At 53.9% G+C, this 24880-nt stretch overlaps 9 protein-coding genes and 1 non-coding gene across 10 annotated transcripts; 4 read left to right on the top strand and 6 right to left on the bottom strand.

Annotated features, from left to right (window-relative positions):
- Positions 1-217: 217 nt before the first annotated feature.
- QC764_611660 (uncharacterized protein) lies at positions 218-1522 on the top strand. Its single transcript, XM_062949644.1, has 2 exons — positions 218-456; positions 515-1522. Exons 1-2 carry the CDS (start codon positions 379-381, stop codon positions 1382-1384), a joined length of 948 nt encoding a protein of 315 aa, XP_062797062.1. The 5' UTR covers positions 218-378; the 3' UTR covers positions 1385-1522.
- On the bottom strand, positions 1384-6908 carry QC764_611650 (uncharacterized protein). Its single transcript, XM_062949643.1, has 3 exons — positions 5174-6908; positions 4210-5107; positions 1384-4150 (listed from the first exon to the last, which is right to left on the bottom strand). The coding sequence occupies exons 1-3, from the start codon at positions 6097-6099 to the stop codon at positions 1571-1573; spliced, it is 4404 nt and encodes a 1467-aa protein (XP_062797061.1). The 5' UTR covers positions 6100-6908; the 3' UTR covers positions 1384-1570.
- On the top strand, positions 6785-9381 carry QC764_611640 (uncharacterized protein). Its single transcript, XM_062949642.1, has 3 exons — positions 6785-7177; positions 7262-8113; positions 8175-9381. Exons 1-3 carry the CDS (start codon positions 7136-7138, stop codon positions 9216-9218), a joined length of 1938 nt encoding a protein of 645 aa, XP_062797060.1. The 5' UTR covers positions 6785-7135; the 3' UTR covers positions 9219-9381.
- Positions 9372-11227, bottom strand: QC764_611630 (uncharacterized protein; the record flags this gene model as incomplete). Its single annotated transcript, XM_062949641.1, has 1 exon — positions 9372-11227. The coding sequence occupies one exon, from the start codon at positions 11225-11227 to the stop codon at positions 9455-9457; it is 1773 nt and encodes a 590-aa protein (XP_062797059.1). The 3' UTR covers positions 9372-9454.
- Positions 11228-12476: 1249 nt separating this feature from the next.
- MUP1 (methionine permease) lies at positions 12477-16108 on the top strand. The gene is made up of 4 exons (XM_062949640.1): positions 12477-12838; positions 12895-14322; positions 14392-14737; positions 14809-16108. The coding sequence occupies exons 2-4, from the start codon at positions 14229-14231 to the stop codon at positions 15962-15964; spliced, it is 1596 nt and encodes a 531-aa protein (XP_062797058.1). The 5' UTR covers positions 12477-12838; positions 12895-14228; the 3' UTR covers positions 15965-16108.
- A 144-nt stretch (positions 16109-16252) lies between these two features.
- QC764_611610 (uncharacterized protein) lies at positions 16253-17332 on the bottom strand (the record flags this gene model as incomplete). The annotated part of the gene is made up of 1 exon (XM_062949639.1): positions 16253-17332. The coding sequence occupies one exon, from the start codon at positions 17330-17332 to the stop codon at positions 16253-16255; it is 1080 nt and encodes a 359-aa protein (XP_062797057.1).
- Positions 17333-17746: 414 nt separating this feature from the next.
- Positions 17747-20339, top strand: QC764_611600 (uncharacterized protein). The gene is made up of 3 exons (XM_062949638.1): positions 17747-18650; positions 18716-19864; positions 19940-20339. The coding sequence occupies exons 1-3, from the start codon at positions 18281-18283 to the stop codon at positions 20221-20223; spliced, it is 1803 nt and encodes a 600-aa protein (XP_062797056.1). The 5' UTR covers positions 17747-18280; the 3' UTR covers positions 20224-20339.
- On the bottom strand, positions 20314-21268 carry QC764_611590 (uncharacterized protein; the record flags this gene model as incomplete). Its single annotated transcript, XM_062949637.1, has 2 exons — positions 20314-20654; positions 20750-21268. 2 exons carry the CDS (start codon positions 21266-21268, stop codon positions 20364-20366), a joined length of 810 nt encoding a protein of 269 aa, XP_062797055.1. The 3' UTR covers positions 20314-20363.
- Positions 21269-21910: 642 nt separating this feature from the next.
- On the bottom strand, positions 21911-24658 carry QC764_611580 (uncharacterized protein). Its single transcript, XM_062949636.1, has 3 exons — positions 23727-24658; positions 23144-23661; positions 21911-23080 (listed from the first exon to the last, which is right to left on the bottom strand). The coding sequence occupies exons 1-3, from the start codon at positions 24331-24333 to the stop codon at positions 22127-22129; spliced, it is 2079 nt and encodes a 692-aa protein (XP_062797054.1). The 5' UTR covers positions 24334-24658; the 3' UTR covers positions 21911-22126.
- A 147-nt stretch (positions 24659-24805) lies between these two features.
- On the bottom strand, positions 24806-24876 carry QC764_0088190. Its single transcript has one exon. It is a non-coding gene; the product is annotated as a tRNA-Gly (tRNA).
- Between the last annotated feature and the right edge of the window lie 4 nt (positions 24877-24880).

The following is a 24880-nucleotide window of genomic DNA, read 5'->3' as shown; positions in this document are numbered from 1 at the left end:
CGCAATGCTCACAATGGGACTGATTGTTATCAATTCTTTTATCTGCGTCATCCTATATATAGATTGGAGCCTTCCTATTGGCTTGCCAGCTATAACCGCCTCCTTTGTCAAGCAGGCCTTTTCTGCAACAATGCGCAAAGGGGCGCACTACTTGATTGGCATCTACATTTACACCAGTCGGCCGCCGATCTGTTTCACCCAGCACGCATATAATAACCTTATTCTTGTTTTCACCTCCGCTCTTTTTCGCAAATTGCCACTCTTCGCAACTCTTGTGTATCCATCCTCTTTTTCTTTTTCCTTTTCCTTTTCTCCTCACCAACCCACAGAACGAAAAAGATAAAAAAAACAAACCGAAAAAAACCGCCGAAAAGCAAAATGGCGGCTTTTGCAGGCAGAAGTTGCAATGTCATTCCAGAAAGCATTGCAAGCGATGCCGGTGTAGCGGGAGCTGGTGTAAGTCGAGTCCAACTACCTGGCTGAATCAAATTAGCTAACAAAACGTGGGCCCCAGGTCTTGCTATCATCCACAATTACCGCCTTCCTTGTCATAGGCATGGCTGCAAGTCTCATTCTCCACGATGTTCGGTGGCCAAGAAAGTGTATCCGGAACCCCTCCATCGTCCGAAGAAAGCTGCTCTCGGGCTACTCTGATCAGCAGATTCTCGTGGGTATCGGCCTGCAGTCTGTCGGGTTGGTCAAGTCGTGGCAGCTTTCCCCGTATCACTTCTTCATCATCTGTATGCTCTCTCTTTTGTCTATGGCCACCCACAACGCCGCGCTGTTGTCTCTGGTAAACGACTTCAAGAGAGACTGGGTGCTCAGATGGATGAGACAGCTTTTGATGTTCCTCAACCTGCTCCTCTCCATCGTGTACGGCGTCTTTTTGCTGCAGGCCAAGATCAAAGATCTGCCGGATACCCTGCCCATCGCATGTGCTTGGACTCGCCCTTCTGATACGACTAGACTCGGCGGCCTGGACGTGGTGGCTACCGTGGTCGTGGTAGCCTTGAACTGCCTGATCTTTGGGCTTGCCACCTGGTATCTTCAGAGCAGGAGGCAAAAGTCACGCGCTTTTCGCGTGGTACAAGCCATGGGCATTGTTGCCATGGCAGGCATTGCTTTCGGGGCCACCACGCGGGCCTACCTCCTCTCCCAAGCGTTTGGCACACCAGATGTCCTGTTGTCTGATGAGGGGGAAAAGACGTGGAGCTTCGGCCAGCTGTTGGGCATGTTGATGTTGCTGCTGCCCGTCATTTCGATTATTGAAATCAAGAGGGGCGACGCTTCCATTGCGCCCCCCATGCCAGATGATGTCTACAGCTCGGGTGAGGATAGCCCAGAGAGGCTTGTGGGGAGGGAGCTTGCACCTATGAAGGCATAGTGATCAACAGGAACAGTATTGAAATTAATTATGTGAATGTCTGTCTATGCAAAATGTCTATCAAGGTATCAAAGTGGGTAAAGAAAAGAAAAGAAAAGAAAAGAAGAGTATGCAAAAAATGTACACGTTTTACCAAAAGCCCGTGAACAAGGCCAAAATAGGATAAAAGAAAACCAGTAGTGCTCTTCACTCAGCCTTCTTGCTGGTCTTTGTTCTCAGCTTCATCAAGCCATAGACCATAGCATACGAGCTGATAACAAAGATGACGACAATGCCGGCATCTCTCCAGCCGTAGCTGTACTCCATCAGGTTGATGGTGCGAAGGTAGTCGCTTCCAGACTTGAACTGGCAGACCTGGCACTCGGAAAGAGCATCGGGGTTTAACAAGTTCGCAGCCATGCCGTACCCCTTCTCAAGATAGGTGCTCAGGTAGTCGCCACAAGTGGTGCCGTTGGGAGGATCGAACCTGGCCAGCTCGTGAGGGTTGCAGTTGATGGGCCAGTCCCAGGCAGCAAAGACCAGCATGGACCCCATGAGGTAGTTGAAGGGGTTGAGGTAGTAGATCCAATACCTCCAAAAGACCTGGATCTGTGCGTAGGGGACCAAGACACCGCAGAAGGCGACTAAGATTCCAATGACGAAGGGGTTGGCGAGCGAGGCAAAGACGGCATTGGGGGCGTAGGCTGCGATGAACTGGCCCATGCCCGTGTAGACAAATTCGTACATGAGCATGACAAACAGCGTCGCGCCGGCACGCTTGGACGAGGTAGGGAAGCCGACTGTGTAGTACCAGCAGCAGTAATACAAGACGCCGCAAATCATGAGGTAAGGAATCTCAGACGTGATCAGACCCGTGACGAAGGCAATCCAAGAGTACATCTTGCTCTTCTTCTCGCGGGCCTCAAAGATGTTGCGGCGGTCGATGAAGAGCGGCTGCAGCTGGGCAATGACACCGGGAGCGACGAAGATGAACTGGAAGATGGTGAAAAGAATCATCTGCAAATCCGAAATGTCGTCGCCAATCATCCAGAAACTGAAGCCGTTGATAAGCGCGGCCGAGACGTGCAGCATGATCTTGTTGTTGACATAGTCTCGGTTGCGGTACAGGGAAATGTTCATGCGCTTCGTGACAACCTTGGTTTGCTCCAAAAGGGGCGTGGCAAACTCGCGGCCGTCGTCCACATAGCCAGCAGGCTTGGAAGCGGCCTCGGATATGATCTCATCAAGCTCCTTGACGACTGCGCTGTGTTCGGGAGACGAGAGCCAAACCTCATTCCAGTCACGGCCCTGGGAGAGATGGCCAGACACCACATCGATCATGTGCTCGGCAGGGTTGGCGTCCTTGGGGCAGGGGGCACCGTAGCGGGCGAAATAGTTCTTGACAGTAGCAGCGTTGTCGCCAATGTCACCAAAGTAGACCGTCTTTCCGCCGCGTTGCAACAGAAGCAATGTGTCGAACTGGGCAAAGAGCTGGGCCGAGGGCTGGTGAATCGTGACCAAGACGGCTTGACCAACGTCGGCGAGCTTGCGGAGGAAGCGGACCGTGTTGTAGGCAGACTGGCCATCGAGGCCCGAGGTGGGCTCATCCAAGAAGATCAAGATCGAGGGCTTGGCGACAAGTTCGACTCCGATAGTGACACGCTTGCGCTGTTCCACAGACAGACCCATGCCGACGCGGCCAATCAGGGTGTCAGCCAGGTCGTGCAGCTCGAGGAGGTCAATGATGGTGTCGACATAGCGCAACTTTTCCTCACGGGGGACCTCGCGAGGCTGCCGCAGAAGGGCGCTGAACTCGAGCGCCTCCCGGACGGTAGCATACGGCTCATGCACGTCAAGCTGCTCACAGTAGCCCGCATTTCTCTGGAAAGAGACAGGCAGCTCACGACCATCGACCATGATGCTTCCCTTGATAACACCTTCAGTCTTTCTCTGCGCAAGGACATCCAAGAGAGTGGTCTTGCCAGCACCAGAAGAGCCCATCAAGGCACCCAGCATGCCAGGCTTGACCCATCCTTGCACGTTGTCCAAGAGCTGGCGATCGCCGTCAAGGGTAGAAACAGTGTAACAGAGATCCTTCCATGTGAAGACCGAAGTGTTGCGAACAAGATCTACCTCCTGCTTTTGCATCTGCGCATCTGCGCCCTTGACGGCAAGTGTCTCGTCCGTCTCGCTGCCGCTGCCCGAGGAGAAGCCGCCCTTTTCGTCAACGGCCGCTTCTTCGTCGCCAGCCTTGTTCCTGCGAGCGCCATGAAGCCCAACCTTTGACTTTTCCCTGGGAATCAACAAGGAGGGCCCACCCTCAGACGCAGACTTCCAGTTGGTGGTGGCCAGAATCGTGATGGTGACGAACAAGGCCCAGAAAGCCCAGACAATTCCAAAGTTCCTCCAGATGTGGCCGCTTCCGTACTCCAAGGAGCTCAAGTAGTCATCGCCGAGAACGTAGCTGCGACCTGGCACGGCGCCGCCCACGCCAGCACATGCCTGCTGGCCAACCTCGAGGCCCATGTATCCAGGTCCAGTGGGAACGAGGTTTGGTCCGACGCAAGGAATGATTTGGCCCTTGAACTCGTTGGAGAGGAGAGCGTCAAAGGCGTAAGCCAGGGGGTTGATCCAGAAGATCCAGCCGAACCAGGGGTGCATCTTGGGCCGGATAATCATGTAGCCCGTGTACATGATGAGCAGCTTGACGGCCAAGCCCGAGATCTTGGAGGCGGCATCAAAGTTGGAAAACGCAGCACCAATCATGCGGAAGCAGGCGGTCATGCACTAGAAGAAATACCCCGTTAGCGAGGCAAAGGGAGAGACAGAAGCGGGAATAAACTCACCATGGTGGTAGCAAAGACAACAATCCAGTATGTGAACCAACCGCCGGCTGTCATGGTGAGCCCGACCATGAAGTACTGAACGATGGCAAAAATGAAAACCTGGAACAGCAGAACGGGAATGTCGGCAGTGACTTGAGCGATACAGAAGGCGGCGGGGTGGAAGTAGGCAAAGGCCTTGTGCTTCGCGAGCACGGGGCGGCCGTGGAAGGAATCGGTAACCTCAGACATGGAGAGCAAACAGTTGTGGAGAAGGGCGAAGAACAAGGCACCTCCCTTGAGGAAGATACCGGACGAGTTGTTGGGGGCGTTGTAGAAGAGAGAACCGGAGATCAGGGCTTGTGCCAGTGTCGAGCCCTGCTTGATGGCAATGGTGGCCTTGTCGCCCCAGAGGATCTGGTATTGCCGGATGATGCAGGCAAGGACTTGCTGAGGGAAGGAAACGGTCAAGGGGCTGTTGTTGGGGAGGTGGCTGTCCCTTTCAGCTGCGACGCCGCCCTGAAACAGCTTGGTCTTCTCCTTGGCCTCCTCTGTCTCTGGGTAGCTGTACTCGGCGATCATCTTCTGGTAGATGTTGGACTTTTCGTACTCGCTTCTCAGCTGGTCGGGGTTGCGGGGGAAGGTCTTTTCGTAGCCGGGGGCAATCAAGCGTTCAGTAGGGACCGTGACACCGGTGAGGTAGTCAGCAACATTGGCTCCGTCGCGGCACACGAAACCAAGCTGCTCCATGAACGGGCGAGCATCCTTCATGGGGCCGTAGTAGATCTCTTTTCCGGCGTCGAGGACCAGGACTTTGTCGAAGAGGTCGTAGATGCCGTTGCCTGCTTGGTACAATGTGACAATCGAGGCCAACCCGAGAACGTCAGTCAGGGCACGGATGGCCTTGGTGTAGTCCAGAGCTCTGTTGGTTGAACCTTGTGTCAGCTGATGACCCCAGGGCATATAAAATGCATCAGAGAAAACTCACGTGCTCGCGTCGAGACCCCTTGTGCTGTTGTCCCAGCAAAAGACACTGCCTCTTGTAGCCAACGTTTCAATGATGGACACTCTCTTTCGCTCCCCTCCGGAAACACCTCTGACGAACTCATTGCCGACCTTGGTGCCTCTGGTGTGGGTGATGCTCATGCTCTCCAGGAGAAACTCCATCATTTCCTGGCGGTACTCCTCCTTGGACTGCACGCCATCGGGCAGCTGGAAGGGGATCTTGAGACGAGTAGCAAAGTCCATGGTCTGCCCCACGGTGAGGGAGGGGAAGAAGAGCTCCTCCTCGGTGTTCATGACGATCTGGCCACGGTACTTTTCCGCTTCCGATGCGTCCATACTGCCATACTTGACATCTCCCTCCACGTTCTGATAGCCCTTCCTGTGGTTGGCAATCATTTTGAGCAAGGTCGTACACCCCGAGCCCGGACGGCCCAAAACCAGGAGCATCTCTCCTGGCTTGACGCAGCCATGAGTCTTATCTAGGATGGTCTTGAGGGGCGGCTTGTGGCGGGATTCCTGGATCTTCTTGGGGATGTTGAACTGGGAGATAACGTTCTCGTGGATGGCGGCGTCGGAGGAAATGGCGCTGACGGTGAGATCTTTCCAAGTGACACCAAGCTCTCTCAGGGGAAGGCCAGAGCGGCTGTCGCGTTCACGGATGGCCTCGACCTTGTGCTTGAGTTTCCATTCGTGGACGACTCCCGTGGGGTCGGGGTTGGAAGCTGGTGCCGTCTCCATGATGGCTTGCCGGCGAAGGGGTTGAGAGGGACCGGTACGATGGGATGGAGGACCAAGAGAGAATCGGAGCCAAGAAACGAGGCCCCCATGGCTATTTAATTGACTTTTTCTTTTCACCCATTTCCTCTCAGTCAGCTTCGGCCATCGGCATCGGCAGGGCGGCCAACCCATCACCGCGATGGTGGAGGAGTGTGGATGCTCACATCTCCACTCTGTTCCTGAATCACGAAGTTGGTGACGGCCTGATCCCGGTGTTGGTTTTGATGCCTTGACACGAGTGGACACTGCAACGCAAGCTCTCCAAGGATGGAACCACTTAGTCACAATGCGTAGAGTTGTCTGGGAAGTGTGCGCTGGAGCTGTGCCAATCTCAAAAATGGGGCACCTGAGCGGGTATACGAAAAGGTCATCGTCTTCCTTGGTCAACAAACGTTAGAGTCATCGAGAAGAGTGTCGATGTTACGTACATGGTGACTGTTCTGGAAACATGAAGATCGATCTCAACGAACGGGATGTGGATTGCCAATGGGCAGTAACAAATGCTCGGCATCGCGAGACGGGGGCAACGGTGCCATCGGGGGCCAAGGCGCCCACATCGAACGGGGTTCGGACGGTGAGTGCATTGCCTGCCGATGGTCTCGGGGGGTTATAAGACGGAGATAAGGCAATGATCAAGGCGCAGGCCGCGCAGAGGTCGAATCCCGGCCCCGGTGCTTTGAAATCTCGGGTGGTTCGGCAGAAAGTGAAGAAAGCTTCCACCAATGTTCCAGCAGGGCGGGGTTTGCCCTTGGCTGCTTGGCACGGCACATGCCGCTTCCGCGGGCACGGACGGTGTTTCTTTTTCTTGGGACGAGTTCGAGTTCGAAAGCAAGAGACAGCGGTGAGCGGTGAGTAGTGACATCGTTGAACCCAGCTCGCTGAGCTCGGTGCAAAAAGTCATCAGGAAACCAGAATGTTGGGCCCAGCTGAGGACTGACGAGTCTGAAACTCGGTTTCGATGGCAACTTTTTGACAGCTGCCATGTCGCGCGTCGCTTCCACTGATTGATTGACACACCCTGCGTCATCCTTCCCGCTGCCCGCTGCCCGCTGCCATTTCCTCCAGTTGCCACACCCGCATCAAACCCGACCGGGCGCTTTGTCAGCGGCCTCAAATCCCCGCGTCATCGCTCTCTGTCAAGGCCACTCTCCCGCTCCCGCTGCCGACTATGGGGCGCAAGCGGGCTTGCGATGCGTGTCACAAGAGAAAGGTGTGCAACCCAGAATCGGATTACATCCACGTTATCGTCCAGTTGCTGACTGTGTCCCGCTGGTCTCTTTTCCTGTTGCTGTAGATTCAGTGTGAACCCGCCCATCCCTCCTGTGACTGGTGTAAACACCATGACCTCGAATGCACCTTTGATCGTGAGATACGCCCGAGGAAGAGGGGCGTGTCCAAGAAGCCATCGAGCACAAGATTAAATAACAGGCCGACTCCTCACGCACCTGAAGAGACCCTGACCCACAAGCTGCAGCCGCTCGAGGCTCTGTTGATGGACCCTCTGACCGCTCCAGCGCCGCTGTCCTCTTCCACAAACACCTTCTCCCCGTGCCGAGATCCCGAGGGTCTGCCTCCACCGTCCCCCGTATCTGGCTCCCGGCCCTGTTTCGGCAAGCTGCACTTTGCCGGGTACCACCTTGGCGAGATCAGCTCGTACAACGGAGTTCCGCATTTCTCGACCACGGGCCGGGAGTGGATTCGCTCCCGTGCCGGCCAGGCCCCCGTATTTCCTGCCGTATGGGATGACGATGAAGTTGACCGCGGTGCGCCGCAGCTGGGCAAGGAGGATGTGCTGCCGCCCATCAAGGAGCCGCCGTCCCTGCCGGACAGGGCCGTGACCGATCGATACCTCGCCTTCTTTGGCACCTCTCACTTCAGGTTGGTGTTCCCTGTGTTGGACACTGTTCTGTTTGAGGAGACCATAGACACCGCCTACGGCCTGGGAAGCCCCGGTCCCCATGAGCTTCTTGTTGCCAAAACCTGTGTCTTTGCCTTTCTATGCATGGTGACCTTATTTGTGGGCTCCGAATCGCCGGTAGTGCCGCCAATAGAAGGAGACGTGATGGCTGCAAAGGCTCAGCATTTGCTCCCAGCCGCGCTGCGTCGCGATTTTACTCTGACTAGTTTGCAGACCATGATCATGTTGGTCAGTGTGTTCAAGCTCCCAATTCTGCTACGTGATTTCTCACCTGCTGACCGCTTACTAGACCATGTACCAGCTCTTTGCCGGCCGGGTTCAGTCCTCTCTCATATGTCTCTCCCTCGCCTGTCGCATCATGTTTATGCTGGGCGCACACACCATCGCCAACCCTTGGTCATCCTCTTCGCCGGCGTCGCGGGCACCAAAGCTTCTCCGCAAGCTCTTTTGGTTGACCTACAACTTTGACAAGGAGCTCTCTCTGCGTACTGGCCAGCCGCCTTGCATCCCAGACGAACATTGCGACCTGTCGCTGCCGCCCAACTATGCCCTGACTCAATACCTCGACCGGTATATGCAAGTCGACCACGATGATGAGACCATGATCCCAAGCTTGCCTGGCGACTTGAGGTTGACGCTCATCAAGTCAAAAACATGTCAGCTGCTCTACTCGGCCGAAGCCCTTCGCAAGACAGACGCCGAGCTGTTGCGGAATATACGAGAACTCGACGATGAGCTGGAAAAGTGGCGGCTCTCTGTCCCGCTCAAACACAGGCCCGCCCTTTCGATTTCCCGCCATGTGGGAGTCAACAAAGCGCTGAGTGAAGCCCACGACAGTGTTCGAACCATTGTCATCAATTTTGAGTATCATTACCTGGTAGCCACCATCCACCGCGCCACGGGAAGATGTCGGGCTTGGGGCGCTCATGGCGAGGTGGTGCCTGGTGAGGAGATGAAGGGTGTCAGCTCTAGTCTGGCTCTGAGTGTAGAAGCTAGCCGTTCTACGTTGCTCTACCTGAGGAGTGTGCTTCCCGTGCTGATGGCGCCAGAGGTATTCTGTATGATGCTGTTCTACCCCATGTCAGCAGTTCTCAACATCTTCTGCAGCGTCTTATTAAACCCCCTGGAGCCACAAGCGGAAGCTGATGTCGCATTGTTAGACTCGGCGCCTGAAATGATCAGGAATATGAGGATCAAGCAGGTTGCCAAAAATGAGATGCTGCAGCTCAAACTAGTTGAAGAGTTCATCACTGAACTGTCCAGGCTCAGCCGGTGTGCTATTGTCGAGGCGGCCAGAAGACATGGAGTTATGGATATCGACGGGGGAGGGTAAGAATCTTGAAGGATTGTCTAGGATGAAATACTCTTGCCTGCTTACTTCGTTCGGGGTTGTCATGACTTAGGTACCTAGCGACGGTGGAAGATCGGATAAAACGATATCCAATGAATTTTGACAACGCTGTCTCTATAGCTCTTTGCTGTGTATTTTGTTTTGCCTTTTGTTTCTTCTTTTGTACTGTTTTCAAGATCCATGAATCTTCCGGTTGGAGACAAATACCGTGACGCTTATCAATAATGCCTTTCAGTACTGGGACTCAACCAGTCAGGTATCGCGCAAGGATGCTCCTTGGCCCAGCTCTTGATGCGAGGTTTTATCCAGCCACTGGTGTAAACGAATCGCTCTTCTCCGCCCTCTTTCTTCACCACTGTCTCGGGATCCTTTGCTCGCCCCAGTGTGAGAAAGGGCATCAATACACACTTTCTGGCTTGTTTGCCATTCCAATGATACTGAAGACAGCTGGTCTTCTTTTCGCAGGCCTCGCGGCACTCCTCCACACTGTCAACGTATACATCACTGCCACGCGCCAGCCGATCCCAGTTTGTATTGTCCCAGTTGTTTCTCGAATCAGCCTCTTCAATCTCCGGCAGGAAGAAGCTCTCGAACAAGTCGGCGTACATCAACGGCCGACCCAGCTTCCTGTTTCCGTACTCCCATCTCCAAAGCCGGACCATCTCTTTTGGGCTTAGCTTGTGCATAGTCAAAAAGCTTTGACACCACAACCTCTGTGTGTATGGTAGTGAGTGTAGTGCATACGTGTTAAACGACGGAAAGAAGCCGCTGAGCCGTATCCCTACGAGCCAAAGCACCCAACCCAGAATGGCATCACCACACGGGTCTGTCCTCACAACGTTTATGTATTTCAGGAGAAACGGCTCTTCCGTCCACACCCCCGTTTCCCGCGACGAAGGTCTCTTCTCAAACAGGACCCTCATCGCGCCCCGCGAAAGCACATAACCCGGACCTCCGTTGGCAAACCAAGTCTCCTCATCTGTCTTGGGATCGCGACGGCCTGGAGAAGGGCTCCCCATGTACAGCGCCTTGTTGGGATCGAGCGTTGACAGGAACCGGAACACATTGTCCCACGAGACAAACGTGTCGCTCTCGTAAAAGAAATACCAGTCCTTGTTCTTTCTCTCGGTCCAGGCACGCTCTACCTGCGCCAGGAACTTGTACTTGTCCAACCTCCACCCGGTCCTTTTATTCTTCATCGTCGGATTGTTTTCGGCAGTCAGGTTCCCGGCTCGGAAGAGGTCGTGCATGGCTTCGTAGGCAGCAAAGTCGGGCTCTGGTTGGGCTTCGGGGGTGTCGTTGATCATCCTGTACCTCTGCGGAAGGTTGTGGAGGATGTCGACTGCCTGGTGCCCATTTGGCAGTGTCTCTGGGAGGTCTGAGAAAATGAGGAGCTCATCCGGGTGGAAGCAGGCGGATACGCTGTTGAGCTGGGCATTGATCATGTCGCGGTTTTCGCCATGGCCCATCTTCAAGACTGGTTGGATGTGTTCTCGGATGAGGTAGTGGGGGAAGGAAGCACACATGTCTTTGGTGGACAAGTTCTCGATTTGATCCGCAGGGAAAGACACGGGTGAAAAGCTGGTTGTTGTGTCGTGAGGGTAAAAGGGGGTCTCCCGTTCTCCACCATACTTTGCTCTGTGCAACAGCCCTGAGAGCCAGGATCGCTGGGCGTGCCGGTCATGCTGTTTGGTCCAAGCAAACAGAGCCACAGATAGGGTGAAGCTAAGAATAAGGATAGAAATGCGGGCAAGGCGTTTGTTGAGCTTGAGGCTGGAAGGGTGTGCAGCCACCGCCGCAGCACGCTTCAGTGAAAGCGTCTGCATGATCCGTATCTGCAGAGCACCATAGACAGGCAGCCAGAGCCTTTGTGCAAATTTTTGAGAGAATTCCTGGAAGACGACCTGATACTTTGTGCGTCCTGTCGCCAAGACCAAGGGGTTGATTTGAAGGATCACATCGAGAACACGATGACGCGGTTTGGGATGCATCAGGTTAGACCATACATGCAGTTTTGCGGCTCGGTCATACAATTAGTCCTGTTTAAGCAAATGCTATTGTGATTAGTTCAAGGCATGTTACATTGAACTCGGTCTGCTTGACTCGGCGTGCATGGCCGGCTCGCATTTGCCGGAGGGATGAGTCCTAGTGGACTTAAGCAGGATTAAATTTTGTCTAGACATTATGATACTTCCCAGGAAATAGCAGCAAGCTGGCTAAAGCCATTTGAGGAGTATCTGTTGTAACATTCTCATGAGTCACTCTGCGAGCAATGAATATGTTTTGGGGTGGTAATATTTTCGGCCGTTCGGAGTCCGAGGTTAGACAGTATCCTCTGGTGTTTGTTTGTTCCCGTTGGTCCACGGATCATTGCTCGCTTTCTACGGGGTTGATCCTCAATTTTGATACTAGTGGTACTTGTGTCCTGAGCCTGGTTTCAGGTTCCCATTGGGCCAAGAACATGGCTGTTCAACACCATACAGAGGTACCTTACCTTACCCACAGTTATTGCAGATAGGGTTTGAATCAAACATGAAATTGTTATGTGTACATAGAGCACCCCTGGACCAGGGATCTACATGTTCAAAATGTACTGGAGGTCTGTCATATGTCACATCTAACTCAGGTAGTAAATCTACCCTTGGGCCATACAGAGCAGGTAGGTATTGTTCTAGACCAACACACTGTTGAAAGCTCACACATGATACAATATACAGGCTCTGGCTGATTTTATCAGGGAAAAGACTCTAATAGAAGGAGCCGAGGTATCCTGCCCTCGGTCTTGCAGAAGTTCGACGAAGTCCTATCTGCTGCGCATGAAGTAATAGCTTGCGTGGTTTTCAGAGTTTGTTTTGTTCCACTAAATAATATACCTATAGAACAATTTCATGTCACATCCACTTGACAAGGCTTGATGTTGTAAACATTCAAACTCTCAGGGATTCAGGGTTAACGGACCCACAGCCTAATATCACCAGAGCTGCATAAACCATCCATGGTTCAAGCACCCAGGATGTGCCAGGACCCTTATCGAGAGTATGGAAGGTGCACATGATAACTGGGCCTACTTGGTGTAGTAGACGCCGTGCTGCAATGATACGGTACCTGGTTGCATCAACGGGAAAGCGCCATGATCTGCCCCCGCAACGGCAACTAAGTTACCTTAGTTTGAGTGTCTAATCCCCAAAGAGCAGCAAGTTATCCACACGAGGCCTTGGAGATGGGCGCGTAGTGGAGAGATTGCGTGATCACTCTCCGGCTGTCATCGATGTGTTCCTAAACTGACCCAATCTCAGGATGTCGTTCGCCAACCTGATGGAGTCAATTGGCGGCTCTGGGGATTTTGGACTGTCACAAACTGGCCCATTCCGCAATTGCGTCATCCGCTAGCATGCCGTCACTGCGAATGTCGGACATTGAGCTTCTTTCATGTCTGTCTATTAATGGAAGCCATCCCCTCCGAGGCCCGGCAGCAGTGACCTCGCACGAACCTGAGGTTGAAAACTGCACGCCACTGTGAAACCCTCATGGCGGCCTTTCGACACCTGGCCGATCAGGTGGTATCAGACTGCCTGGTCAGCCCTTGATCCAGCCCAGCTATGGTAAGCTGTGTTGCACCCTCAGACTTATAGATGTCTGCTGACTTTTCCACTACCAGCATGCTAAGATATCCGTTTTCAATTGAACATTCCATGACCGACCTCGACAGTCTACCACATTCAACCTGCCGACCAGTCCAGTTCCCACGATGCCGAGTGCCCTTTTATTGTCAGCTAAACGATAGCACGTCGTCCAAAGGCTATGGCTGCGGTTTGACAACTGCCGTCTGTTAGACATATCACATCAGCCTACTCGATCCGCAATCGCAGGCTCCTTACAACACCTGAGGATGAAGTGGAGTCTGAAGCGCGGCACTGGCATCCGAGATCGGGGACAAAACAACAATGGGGATTGATCATGGTACTCCCTTGTCAGCCGAGTCTGGAGTTGTCCACGGCGACGCCTCCGGGCCGTATACGGAGGGGAGGGTCTTCCCCAGAGTGGGCGGCGATTAGAGATGAAGACTAGCAGAGGATGCCGTCGCCTAACTGGAGATAGGGGATGTCAGGTTTCATGTTTGTCGATGAGGAGGTGTGAACTATCTCCACCGAGACCAGCGAACCTGACAGGCCACGGCCTGCATGAGTGGCATCTGACATTTATCGACATCGAAGGACTGATGGCACGACAAGGAGCAGGGACGATGGGCCGCGGCAAAGCGAGGACGTGTGGTCAGCAGAGGGCAAGCTGTCGACCTGCCTGTTTGGAGGGGGGCTAAAATGTCGCCATCGCCATTGTTCAATGGTCCAACAGACAGCCTCACCGAGCAGATGGCACAAAGTGGAGCTTGGATTGACGTGATGCGCGGCATGGCCAAAGAGACGGTGCAGAGACAAATTAAACTTCCCGTGGCCGGTGGCACGGTAGCACCCTCGGCCCGGCCAGACTTGCAGAAACCGGCCATCGAAAACATGGGTTTGAGCTCTTGGGCTGACCGTGCTTGTGTCCCGGGGGCGGCCGTTGGGAAGGAGGATAAAAATTTTTCGTGGTTGGTGCCATGACGCCAAATCACGACATCGCCGCCGCGGATACTATGACGTACAAGCAGGGTTGGAGCCAGTGAGAGCGGCATTGCACAGCAAAATGTGCCCACTCTGTGCGTTCCATATAGTCAGGGATCCGTCGACGTGGGATGCAGAACTGACTTGATCTCCTGCCTCTTTGGCTCTAGGTCTGTGGTGACGAGCGAGGCCCAGCATCGGTGGCGACAGGTCCATCCCTGTGAAGCCTTGCCGAGACACGGATCAGCCGCTGCCATCTGAAGTTCTGGGACATGGCCAGCAGAAATAGATAAAACCGATAGCTTCAACCAGACGAACTGCTGTTTTCTGGAACAACCACCCGCTCCGTCCAGCCTCCAAGCCCACCCGCCAATCACACAGGGCCAGCAGCATGTCCAAGTTCACGGGATCCGCCCCCGAGGGTGATAGCCATGACTTCAAGGAGCCGGGCACCCTCGCCAACTCCGAAGGGGGCAGTGAAGTGGGTATGTACATGATATTTGTCTCTTCTCTTTGATCCTGTTCGACGCAGCTAACATACATATGTGGTCCAGGTCAACTGCAGCGCGCCAGCGAAGCCAAACGCCAGATTGGCATCGTCTCTGCAGTCTTTCTGATCGTCAACCGGGTTATCGGCACTGGCATCTTTGCCACGCCCGGCTCCATCTTGAAGCTTTCCGGCAGTGTCGGTCTGTCGTTGTTCATCTGGGTTGCCGGCATGCTGATTGCCCTTGCCGGCACGGCTGTCTATCTCGAGTTCGGCACTGCCATCCCCAAGAACGGAGGCGAAAAGAACTACCTCGAATACGTTTTCCGCAAGCCAAAGTTCCTCACCACTGGCCTCTACACTGGCTACGTTGTTCTCCTTGGTTGGGCCAGCGGTAACTCGGTCGTCTTTGGGTATGTCCACCTCTCCCGCCTGGCAAGATGTGATGTGAGCACTTGAAACTGACTAACCTTCTCCTTCTCAGCGAGTACATTCTCCATGCTGCCGGCGTCGAAGTCGATCGGTGGAACCAGCGCGGCATCGGGTTGGCTTGCATCACCACCGCCTTCCTGATCCACGCCACCAGCGTCAAGTGGGGGATCCGCCTGCAAAACCTCCTCGGCACCATCAAGGTCATCATCATCCTCATCATCGTCGTTGCCGGCTGGGTCGCTCTCGCCGGCCATGTCAAGCTTCCTGAAGACGAGAAGCCCCACAACTTCAGGGATGCGTTTGAGGGCACCACTGGATCTGCCTATGGTGTTGTGACGGCCCTCTACAACGTCATCTGGAGTTACATCGGCTACAGCAACGCCAACTACGCCCTCTCCGAGACCAAGAACCCAGTCCGCACCCTCAAGATCGCCGCTCCTCTGGCCATCGGCGTCATCTCAGTCCTCTACATGTTTGTCAACATTGCCTACTTCGCCGCCGTCCCCAAGGACGAGATTCTCGCTGCCCAGCGCCTGGTGGCTGCTTCGCTCTTCAGAAATGTTTTTGGCGGTACTGCCGAGCGCGCCCTTTCCGTCTTTGTTGCCTTGTCTGCCTTTGGCAATGTTCTGTCTGTCATCTTTTCTCAGGGGCGTCTGGTTCAGGAGCTCGGCCGTGAGGGTATCCTTCCCTACTCCCGCTTCTGGGCCAGCAACAGACCTTTCAACGCCCCCACCGCGGGTCTGTTTGAGCACTGGGCCGTCTCGGTCATCATCATGCTTGCCCCTCCTCCCGGCGATGCCTACAACTTCATTCTCAACCTCATCTCGTACCCCTTGGCCATCATCAACACTTTTGTCGCTCTTGGCCTGATCTACCTCTACCTCAACCGGAAGGCGTGGAACTGGAACCCTCCTATCTCGGCCACCCTGCCCGTTGTCATCTTCTTTTTCCTCAGCAACATTTACCTTGTCATTGCGCCATTTGTACCCCCCGAGGATGGTCAGAACATCTACGACGAGTTGCCATACTGGCTTCACTGTGTTGTCGGCTTTGGCATCATTATTGCTGGTGGGGTGTACTGGGTCATCTGGGCCAAGATTTTGCCCAAAATTGGCGGCTATGAGCTCGACAGAGTGACGCTGTATGATGAAATCGACGGGTGGGAGCGCAGCGTGTTTGTCAAGAGACCCATAGACAAAACGCAATGATGAGAGGGGAAGCCGGCGGAAGAAACGGGTTTGAGTAATGACTGGTTTGGGTTTTCTGGTTTTGATTGTGATTAGTTTTAAAATTTTATACCCCTAGCGTTTTGGAGTGCCTAATGAAGAGCAGTCATACTGCTGTTGAGTCCTAATCTGGTTCATTTTATGCTTGGTGATAAGTTCTTGCAAGCTGGTAGGCAGTCTACCTATTCAGGCAGTGGCCTCTTTGACGTCTCCAACAATGGCAGATGCATCAACCCACAAAGCCGCTGAGCAGTGGTGGTGCTGGTTACTCTACCCGATCATAATGGATGGACAAAAGGTCCTCAAGTCTACCGCCGCGACCTTTCCCCCTTCTGTCAGACTTCCATTCAATGGCTTCGCCACCCCTCCCGATGTGACTACATACAGGATGTCTCTATCACGTTTCCCTCTCCCGAACGAGGCTGCTGTCGAGCCCGCCAATGTCAACTTGTCCAGTTCGCCGGCAACAACCACCGGACTCTTCCCCTGCACAAATGCCCACAGCCGATTGTCAGAAGAGGTTGTCCCAAATACAGTTGCCCCTTTTCCACCATGACTGGTAACTGCAAAATCATCCAGGAACGACACGTTCTCCGGTAAGCGGCCAACTAGCTGCGCATGGGCGCTGGGGTCTCGTGTGCCGTCTTTCCTGATCTTGACCCTGTAGACGGATCTTGAGTTGCTGTTGCTGAAATAGAGAAATCCACCATGCACTTTGATGCCGTTGATGCCAACTCTCTTGCGGGGGTCCGTCTCGTTTGAGGGAGCCCCCATCTCAAGAGTCTGTGCAGCGACGATGGACTTTCCTGTCAGAATGTCCAGGCGCCAGGCCAGACCGGCCAAAGAATCTGCAATCAACACGGAAGACGGGGAGCCGGGAAGGGTGGCAACGCCGTTAGGAAGCTTGACATCTTTGAGCTCGGCAATCTTCTTGATAATAGGATCGGTAGTTGTTGAGGGATTGTGGGCTGCGGAAGTGAAGTTGACGCTCCAAGCATGGAATGAAAGATTTGTCGTGCTGCCACCGACAAAGACGAACACGTCATGCAATGTTTCGGCGATGCCTGTCAAGCCTTCTACAGGGGGTTCTTTGGCAGAAAAGTCACGGAGTAGGCGGACCTGTGGAGCTGAGCTGGCAGGATTTACGATGGTGTAGAGAATGGGTTTCGGAAGGAGCTCGGTAATGAGGAGGTCACCATTCGACCAGACAGCGATGTTTTCTATCCATGTCGGATTGGGAAACTGGGTAACAATCCGCGTGGCGAGTGGTAGAGGTGCTGGTTTCTCGAGGCGGTGGCCAGAGATAAGGCGGACGCAAGCGCAAACAAGACCGAGATGGCGTAGCTTCATTGTGAATGACGGAAACTGAGACCACCTAGGTACTAAAAAAATTCATGGCCAGGGACTTTGGACTTGCGGTTGGACATTGATTCCATGATATCAAAACACAGACAGACTTCCTCAGAGGCTGTCGAGATTGATCCAGAGGCACAAGTCCTTCGGCGATGACTTAGTCTGACCGACAGCATCACCAACAACGGTTCAACGGCGGGAAGAGTGCAGCAACACAGGTGTGAAAGCGGCGCAGGTGCGGAAAGTGCGAGCCAGCCCCCGAACACGAGTCAGTTTGGGATTTTAGTCAAGGAGACAGAGGCAGAGTAGAAGTCTTTAGGAACTTTGCATGGAACGTGGTCTAGCCCCTCGGCCCCTGCCCTGCCTTGGCGCTAAGAATGCTTGACCTAAACAAGCCTTAGCCAAGGTCCCGAGCGAATGGAAGGGTTCCGGCTGGGCATGCGTCTTCCTTTTCCACCACCATTCGAGTGGCACGCCTCTTGAGAGGCGTCATGACCTGCGTTATTTCTTTCCTCAACCCTCAGTTTCTTCCGGTCATCCATCGGAGACCGGCGCCGATCTTCAGCCCCTAGCTGGCTCCCCTCGTTTCATTGGCCACATACCAGAGACCCTGCATCTTTCTTCTGCTACCTCGCATGTAACACAACCTCTGAAGTGGGTTTAGCCAGCATTTTGCGGGCCACTCCTAGCATTTCCCGTCTTCACGTGGGCATATGGAATACGCTGACTGGACGAGCAAGATGCATAGAAGAACGACAGAACTGAGAATGCCCTCGTTCTGTCACCACCTCATGGCGTTCAGTTTCGGTAAACAGATGAGGACAAGCCAGCCGAATGGACACTGATCACCTCAAAATGGAAGAGACAAAAGGCAGAGTTGCCGACCATGAACTCCGACAGACCTTCGCCAGGTAGTTCAAGCACTCTCAACAACCAACAGCCAACATGGCACTCGACCAGTTTACCTATGTTTTTGTCATTGGCACCTTCTTTGCCCTGTTGGATGCCTTCAACAACGGCGCCAACGACGTGGCAAATGCCTGGGCCACGTCCGTTAGTTCCCGTTCGATTTCCTATCGACAGGCCATGATCTTTGGCACCATTTTCGAGATGTTGGGCGCCATCACCGTCGGCGCCCGCACGGCCGAGACCATCAAGAACGGCATTATCCCCCACGCTGCCTTCCAAGACAATGCCGGCGTGCAGATGCTCGCCTTTACCTGCGCCCTGGCTGGCGCGTCGACCTGGGTCATGTGGTGCACCCGACACTCGGCTCATGTCTCCTCGACATACTCTTTGGTCTCCGCGGTTGCCGGTTAGTTTGCAGACTTTTCCCACAGAGTGAGCACGAACCGGTCATGCTAACAGGCTTGTCAACAGGTGTGGGCGTTGCGACAGTCGGCGCAAAACAGGTGCAATGGGGCTGGAACGACGGCAAGGGCCTGGGTGCCATCTTCTCTGGGCTCGTCATGGCACCCGCCATCTCAGCCGCCTTTGGGGCCACCATTTTCATGCTCATCAAGCTGGTAGTGCACCTGAGAAAGAACCCCGTTCCATGGGCTGTGTACTCGTCTCCCTTTTTCTTCCTGATTGCCGGCACCGTTTGCACGCTGTCCATTGTCTACAAGGGATCCCCGAATCTGGGCTTGAACAAGAAACCCGGCTGGTACGTCGCGGCCGTTACCATGGGTACAGGTGCCGGCGTTGGGATACTGGCGGCCATTTTCTTTGTGCCGTTTGTTGATGCCAAGGTGATCAAGAAGGATCATGGAGTCAAGTGGTGGATGTTCATCTACGGGCCTTTGCTGTTCAAGAGACCAGAAGTTGCCGTCATGGACAGAGCCAACGTTCCAAATTACGCCGTTGTCCAGGAGGACTCGGGCGATGAGGAACAGCCCCAGGCCCTTCCCTCCAAGTCCTCACCTACCCCAACGGAGAGCGGAAGCAACCCGGAGAAGAAGCTGGATCAGGACCCGGAGCTCGGGGAAGCCCCAGTTCAGTTGACGTACAAAGAGATCCAAGCCCAAGGGGAGCGGAAGCTACACGCCAAGTTGCTCAAGAAGAGGGGTCCCATGGGCTGGGCCATGCGCACCCTCCGCGACAACCCGATGGGACCAGGCCGGATATACGAGATTCACAACATCCGCATGTTCCTGAAACGCTTGCCGGCCATGGTTGTCTGTGGTCTATTGTATGGTCTTCACTACGACATCCATGCCGCTCAGTCGGGCATCGCAGGCACGCCCGAGGGTGAACGGATGGCCAGGGTGTACGCCGAGGCCAAGAAGTATCCAAACGAGGTTGAGCACACATATAGCTTTGTCCAGATTCTGACGGCTTGCACGGCTTCATTTGCTCATGGCGCCAACGACATTGGAAACTCGGTTGGCCCTTGGGCTGTTATCTACTCTGCCTGGTCGACTGGGAGTGCCGCTGCCAGCAAAGCCGAGGTGCCAATTTGGCAGCTGGCTGTCTTGTCAGCAACCATCTCTGTGGGCTTGTTGACATATGGCTACAATATCATGAAGGGTAAGTGCTCAGTCTTTTTCTTTTCTTCTCCCGGTCAGGGGTGAGGTTTCTGGTTGCTGACATGTGCTGTCATAGTCATGGGCAACAAGATCACATATCACTCCCCAAGCAGGGGCTGCTCCATGGAGATGGGAGCCGCCATCACAGTACTCGTGTTCAGCCAGTACTCGCTTCCTGTATCAACGTCAATGTGCATCACTGGTGCCACCGTCGGAGTCGGGCTCTGCAATGGTACCCTCAAGGCCGTGAACTTTCAGCGGGTCGGCTTGCTGATGCTCTCCTGGATTGCGACAATTCCTATCGCCGGCACTATCGGTGGTGTCCTGATGGGCTTGTTCTTGAATGCCCCTCACTTTTAAGAGGGTATGTGACAGCTTCCATGGTCAAGGTTAAGATATATGGCTGTTGTAATGTAGTACATGGGTAGATAAATAGACACTTGACAAATCTACCACCAGTTCGTTTATTTCTTCCCATTACGTGTACTTAAAACAGATATCTAACACTGCACTGGCAACGCTGGTCCACTCCCTGCCGTCTGTGCAAGCGCGACTTCTGCATTTCGCCTTCTCACGAGCCCAGGAAGCACCACTCCGCCCCCATACACCCATCTTGGCAACTCTTGTGCCAGGACAGTGTTGACATTTTCGCCCCTGTTGAGCCTTGCCACCAGAGTCGATGTTTGGGCAGCGCCACAGCCCATGTTGAAGGACCAGCTAATGAGGGCGCCGTACTGGTTCAGGTTGAGTGTGGCTCCTGTAATCATGGCTGTGATGCATTGCTCGAAACGCTGCAATTGTTTGAGTTAGGGGCTCTGTGACAAGCGATGGCCGGGATATCAAGGAAAAAAACATACCGCCATGTCGCTCGCCAAGAGCCTCTTACCATCAGCCTGGGAGAGCGGGATTGGATACGGCACCTCAGCGCAGCCAGCTTGCTGACAGAGGTGGCCATAGCCGACGGTTGGATTTCCAGTAGGATCGATGTCTGTCCTCTCATGTCAGAATGCTTGAAGATAACAGCCAAGGCAAACCAAGAAGACATACAAACATTGGGCTCAAAGCCTTCAAATTCGGCAATAAGATCCACCGTTGCCTGGTTAGACTTTGGAGCTGTGCAAGCCCCGCTGCATCTCCCTGTCACATAACCATTGACCCCCGTTTGCACATAGTAATCTGACACATAGCAGTTGCCATCTGCTGTTTTGTCCCAGATGGTGACGCCGTTGACGTTGGTACCTTCGGTCTGGCAGGTAATCGTGACATCTTGGCCCTGCGTGTATTGTTTCACGACCGAGTAGCTGGTGCCCGGCCCGGAACGACAGTTGACAACGTCGCCGGTGATGGGATACGCTGCTGTCAACGTCACTCCGGCAAAAAGCAAGGGGATGGTTGAGCCTTTCATTTTGACCCGACGAGTTGATGCTGGAAACCAAAACGAGGGTTTTGCTTTGGTGAAGAGGGAAGACGGGAAGTGCTCGGTGCTGGGTGCTGCCGGCGTGCCAGCAGGAGAGTTGTGTTGAGCGATGATGGGATATCTGCTACCTTTTATCGTCCTCGATCTATCTCCTACTATCGGGGCGACAATCAGCGGCCCCGCGGTTCCGGCCGTTGAACTGCCTACCCTAGATACAATACAGGCAGGTCATTTAGAGATTGATCATCGCCCTGCTCGTGTAACCCGTCCACACCTCAAGGCCAGTAAGACGGGGCAATAGCCGACCATGCTCCCGCGTCTATCTGGTCCTGCCGTTTGTAGGTAGGATATAATCGCCACCTTCCCGGCCTGTCTTTTACAGCCGTCCGATCGGCGTCTTGGCCTCAGCCCCGATTCTGAGCAAAGATTCCAGGTCTGGTGGGAGGGCTGCTTTGCAACAGCCGCATACTGATGCGACACTAGGCCATCACATTTTCTCACTTGCTTATCGTTGGGAAGGATGCCGTTCTGTGCCTATCTTTGTAGCACTGTAGTGTAATGAGAAGCTTTGTTGACGGGTGAGAGAATATGCCAAGGTGTTAGGCCAGTCTCTTGGCATGATCGACATCAAAAAGGCCAAATTTAGCAATGCAACAACGCAGCTTCCCCCGATAGATGATGCACTCCTAGGCACGCTGGGGTCCAAAGTTCAAATTGAACGCTGTACCTCTCATTATCATTATCCTGTCTGGGTATCATGTACGAATTCTGCATGCGCAACCTCATCCTTGCCATGTTCCAAGTAACTATCCAACGCCCCCCGATGAGAAACCAAGATAGCCGACTTTAGTCTTCTTCAAATGCCCCTGGCATCTTGAGTCTTTCAGTATCCTGTGCGCCTTTGCTCCCTCCACCCTGGGTGCTTTCGACTTCGGAGCTAAATCTCCCCACTTCTTCTTTTTCTTTCTTCCTCTTGGTTCGAGGAACCGACAGAGACCTAGCTCGTTTTTCTTTCTCGTGGCCCGTCTGCGTTCCCTCGTCCCCGGAAGTGTCTTTCCATGGCAATGCTAAACTCAGACTTTTCCTGGGTTTTTCTCCTGTCTCTTGTTCATGCTTCAGCTCCTCTTCCTGTTTTCTCTCCTTTTCCTTTTTCTTCTCGATCTTCTTGATCACCTCGCCCGTCATCTCCTGCCTCATTAACCTCTCCAAGACATCCTTCTTCCTCGTCCTGCGGTCACCAATGGTAATCAAGAGCCCGGCCGTGATATTTGTGACGATGGAACAGCATAGAATGGTCGTCGTGGCCGCCACAGGTCTCCGGTGGGAAGGAATGCCAAAAGTTACGGCGCCTAGAGAAATCTGTAACAAAGAATGCAAATCCAGCAACAGGACGATGGCAATAAGCAGTCGCAAAGGAAATGCGTGGTGGGTTTCCGTCTCGTGAGGTTTGAAAAACGTGTGTGACTTGGCGAGCTTTGACTGGTGATGAATCAGGCGTGCTTGCTGCTTTTCTGACAAGACTGGGACGAACTCGTCCTTGTCTTGTGTAATCTTTTCTGTCGAGCTTGATCGCTGTTGCGTTTGTTGTGCTTCGAGATCATCGTCTGCAATGCGGTGTTCTTCCGCAATGGGCAAATCGTTGTGATCCTTGAGCTCGGGCAACGCTAATCTTTCGCGGCGCCTCCATGTTTTTCGGTGATATCTGGCAACGAAAAACATGTGGTACGTGTCCTTGGCTCGGAAGGGTGCCATACCATCTCCAACGATTGCGAAAAGGGCCACGAGGACATAGTCGATAATCTAAGGTGTCTGTTAGAGAAACGCTCCAATCAGCCAGATGTGCAAGGCGGCATCGCAACTCACATCAATCGCATACAACTGCTTTTCCGAGTCCCCGACGTACACCCATCCGATCAAAAAGAGAACCCAGGCAAGCCCAAACAGTGTGATGAGAGTGGCGTAGAGTGTGATCAGGAACCCCAACGGTCGTCTAACATACTTTCCAAACGCCTTGAACCTCTGTTTGATCTTTGATCGTCGAGAATGCAGCATGTGCCTGACATAGTCGTTCAGCAACTTGACGTCCTCCTCCCTCCATCCCTGAAGCGAAGCATCGTTGGGCAGAATTGCGTATTGGGGTTCCGAGGTCAGGACAGATGAGAGGCTTGGTGAGCGAGGCCCTGCGTGTTCTCCTTGTTGTTCTCCCTGGACAGCGGCAGCAGCAGAGGCTATACTTTCCTTGGAAGGCGGGAAGGCACCAGGCATTGGTGGTAGTTGGGAGAGGTCATATGTCGGCCGTCGGTTCACCCACTTTCCCAGTGAAGGCAAGAAGAGCGAGTTTTGAATGTTGGTTATGGATGATAGAGTCGCCACCTCGGGGTCTTTGTGTTTGAACTATCAGATTATGTTTCTTAGAGAGGTCAGCCAGAGAGGAGGAAAAGCTCACCAATGACATCGAGAAAGTCGACAACCCTCGACTCATACACATCGTCGCCTGAGCCGCCAGATACTTGGTGCGGATTCAGCACAGTCTGTCTTCGTCTACCGAGGGCCCGGTGGAACCGCCCTGTATGTGGTGGCCCATCCTGCTGCGCATTGCTCTGGGAGGGGCTCTCGGGTACCGATGATAACGGGGGAACTGTTTCGATGGCCCTCGGCATGGATGGTCTCTGCGGTTCGGAGCTTGACCGTCGTCGACCACCACTCCTGCCCACATCCGTTGCATGGTCCTCTTCCCAATCGTGTGCTTGCGTCTGGGGCTCGTGGGTCATGGTCGGTGTAAGTCTGGATCCCAGGGCGGCCGGTCGCAGACGACGGAGTTGGATGGCTGATTGCTGACGGTCGAGAGGTCGGAAGGCAACGCTTCGTGCCGGTGCCGATGGGGGCCTGGCCGGGGCGACATGTTGAGGGGGTTGCTCTGTAATTGGGGTCAGAGGGGTAGCACCAGAGTCCTTTGTCGACTGTTGGGCTTCTGGAGCCGGGCTGGCGCCGTTGAAGTAACTGTTGACATGGGCGACGTTGGTGGTGGAGGGGGAGGGCCTGTCAGGTTGCATCTCGAGGGTTCGTTCGAGGTTCGCAAGGCGAAAACAATCCTACCTTGGGGGGAGGGTAGAGATGGTGTTGTTCATTATTAGAGTTGCATGTTCCTGAATCCTGTCGGTGTCACCCTCATATGTCCTGCAGTTCCAGTTCGTCCCATTTGGGAAGGGACAAAAACATGGAAACCCATGGGCGGCTCAGGGCTGGCATGTTTGACCATGACGTCACAAGTTGACGTGTGCCCTGAAAGCCATGTTTCGTACCGATCCGGGCCGTGCTCGGTAAGGCAGTGGTGCATAGGTAAATAGTGATGCCCAATCTATGGGTACTCGGTTATACCTAAACAAAGAGTGGAAACCCTCGTTGTAGAGGATGGATGAGCAACAAGCACGTACAGAGGAACCAGACACGAAATCCACATCCATGACGGTGGGATAATAGTAGAATGAGGGTTGTATTTTGAAACTCTGAGCGTCTTACATAAGAGCATCAGTGGTTTAGTGGTAAAATCCATCGTTGCCATCGATGGGCCCCGTGTTCGATTCACGGCTGATGCAATCA

Source organism: Podospora pseudoanserina, chromosome 6 (genome assembly GCF_035222485.1).
Source record: "Podospora pseudoanserina strain CBS 124.78 chromosome 6, whole genome shotgun sequence".
Lineage (NCBI taxonomy): Eukaryota > Fungi > Ascomycota > Sordariomycetes > Sordariales > Podosporaceae > Podospora > Podospora pseudoanserina.
The sequence above is the reverse complement of the archived record's forward strand: the minus strand, read 5'-3'. Positions and strand labels throughout refer to the sequence as shown.

Excerpts from the sequence above, each read along its gene's own strand:
- QC764_611660 (XM_062949644.1), top strand. The coding sequence starts at position 379 with ATGGCGGCTTTTGCAGGCAGAAGTTGCAATGTCATTCCAGAAAGCATT. Across the intron at positions 457-514 it reads CCGGTGTAGCGGGAGCTGGT|GTCTTGCTATCATCCACAAT; the intron begins GTAAGTCGAGTC and ends CGTGGGCCCCAG.
- QC764_611650 (XM_062949643.1), bottom strand. The coding sequence starts at position 6,099 with ATGGGTTGGCCGCCCTGCCGATGCCGATGGCCGAAGCTGACTGAGAGG. Across the intron at positions 5,108-5,173 it reads AGGGGTCTCGACGCGAGCAC|AGCTCTGGACTACACCAAGG; the intron begins GTGAGTTTTCTC and ends TTCAACCAACAG. Across the intron at positions 4,151-4,209 it reads TTGTCTTTGCTACCACCATG|TGCATGACCGCCTGCTTCCG; the intron begins GTGAGTTTATTC and ends TATTTCTTCTAG.
- QC764_611640 (XM_062949642.1), top strand. The coding sequence starts at position 7,136 with ATGGGGCGCAAGCGGGCTTGCGATGCGTGTCACAAGAGAAAG. Across the intron at positions 7,178-7,261 it reads ATGCGTGTCACAAGAGAAAG|ATTCAGTGTGAACCCGCCCA; the intron begins GTGTGCAACCCA and ends CTGTTGCTGTAG. Across the intron at positions 8,114-8,174 it reads TGCAGACCATGATCATGTTG|ACCATGTACCAGCTCTTTGC; the intron begins GTCAGTGTGTTC and ends ACCGCTTACTAG.
- MUP1 (XM_062949640.1), top strand. The coding sequence starts at position 14,229 with ATGTCCAAGTTCACGGGATCCGCCCCCGAGGGTGATAGCCATGACTTC. Across the intron at positions 14,323-14,391 it reads CGAAGGGGGCAGTGAAGTGG|GTCAACTGCAGCGCGCCAGC; the intron begins GTATGTACATGA and ends TATGTGGTCCAG. Across the intron at positions 14,738-14,808 it reads GGTAACTCGGTCGTCTTTGG|CGAGTACATTCTCCATGCTG; the intron begins GTATGTCCACCT and ends TCTCCTTCTCAG.
- QC764_611600 (XM_062949638.1), top strand. The coding sequence starts at position 18,281 with ATGGCACTCGACCAGTTTACCTATGTTTTTGTCATTGGCACCTTCTTT. Across the intron at positions 18,651-18,715 it reads TTTGGTCTCCGCGGTTGCCG|GTGTGGGCGTTGCGACAGTC; the intron begins GTTAGTTTGCAG and ends GCTTGTCAACAG. Across the intron at positions 19,865-19,939 it reads TGGCTACAATATCATGAAGG|TCATGGGCAACAAGATCACA; the intron begins GTAAGTGCTCAG and ends GTGCTGTCATAG.
- QC764_611580 (XM_062949636.1), bottom strand. The coding sequence starts at position 24,333 with ATGCAACCTGACAGGCCCTCCCCCTCCACCACCAACGTCGCCCATGTC. Across the intron at positions 23,662-23,726 it reads CGACTTTCTCGATGTCATTG|ACCCCGAGGTGGCGACTCTA; the intron begins GTGAGCTTTTCC and ends TCAAACACAAAG. Across the intron at positions 23,081-23,143 it reads AGCAGTTGTATGCGATTGAT|ATTATCGACTATGTCCTCGT; the intron begins GTGAGTTGCGAT and ends CAGACACCTTAG.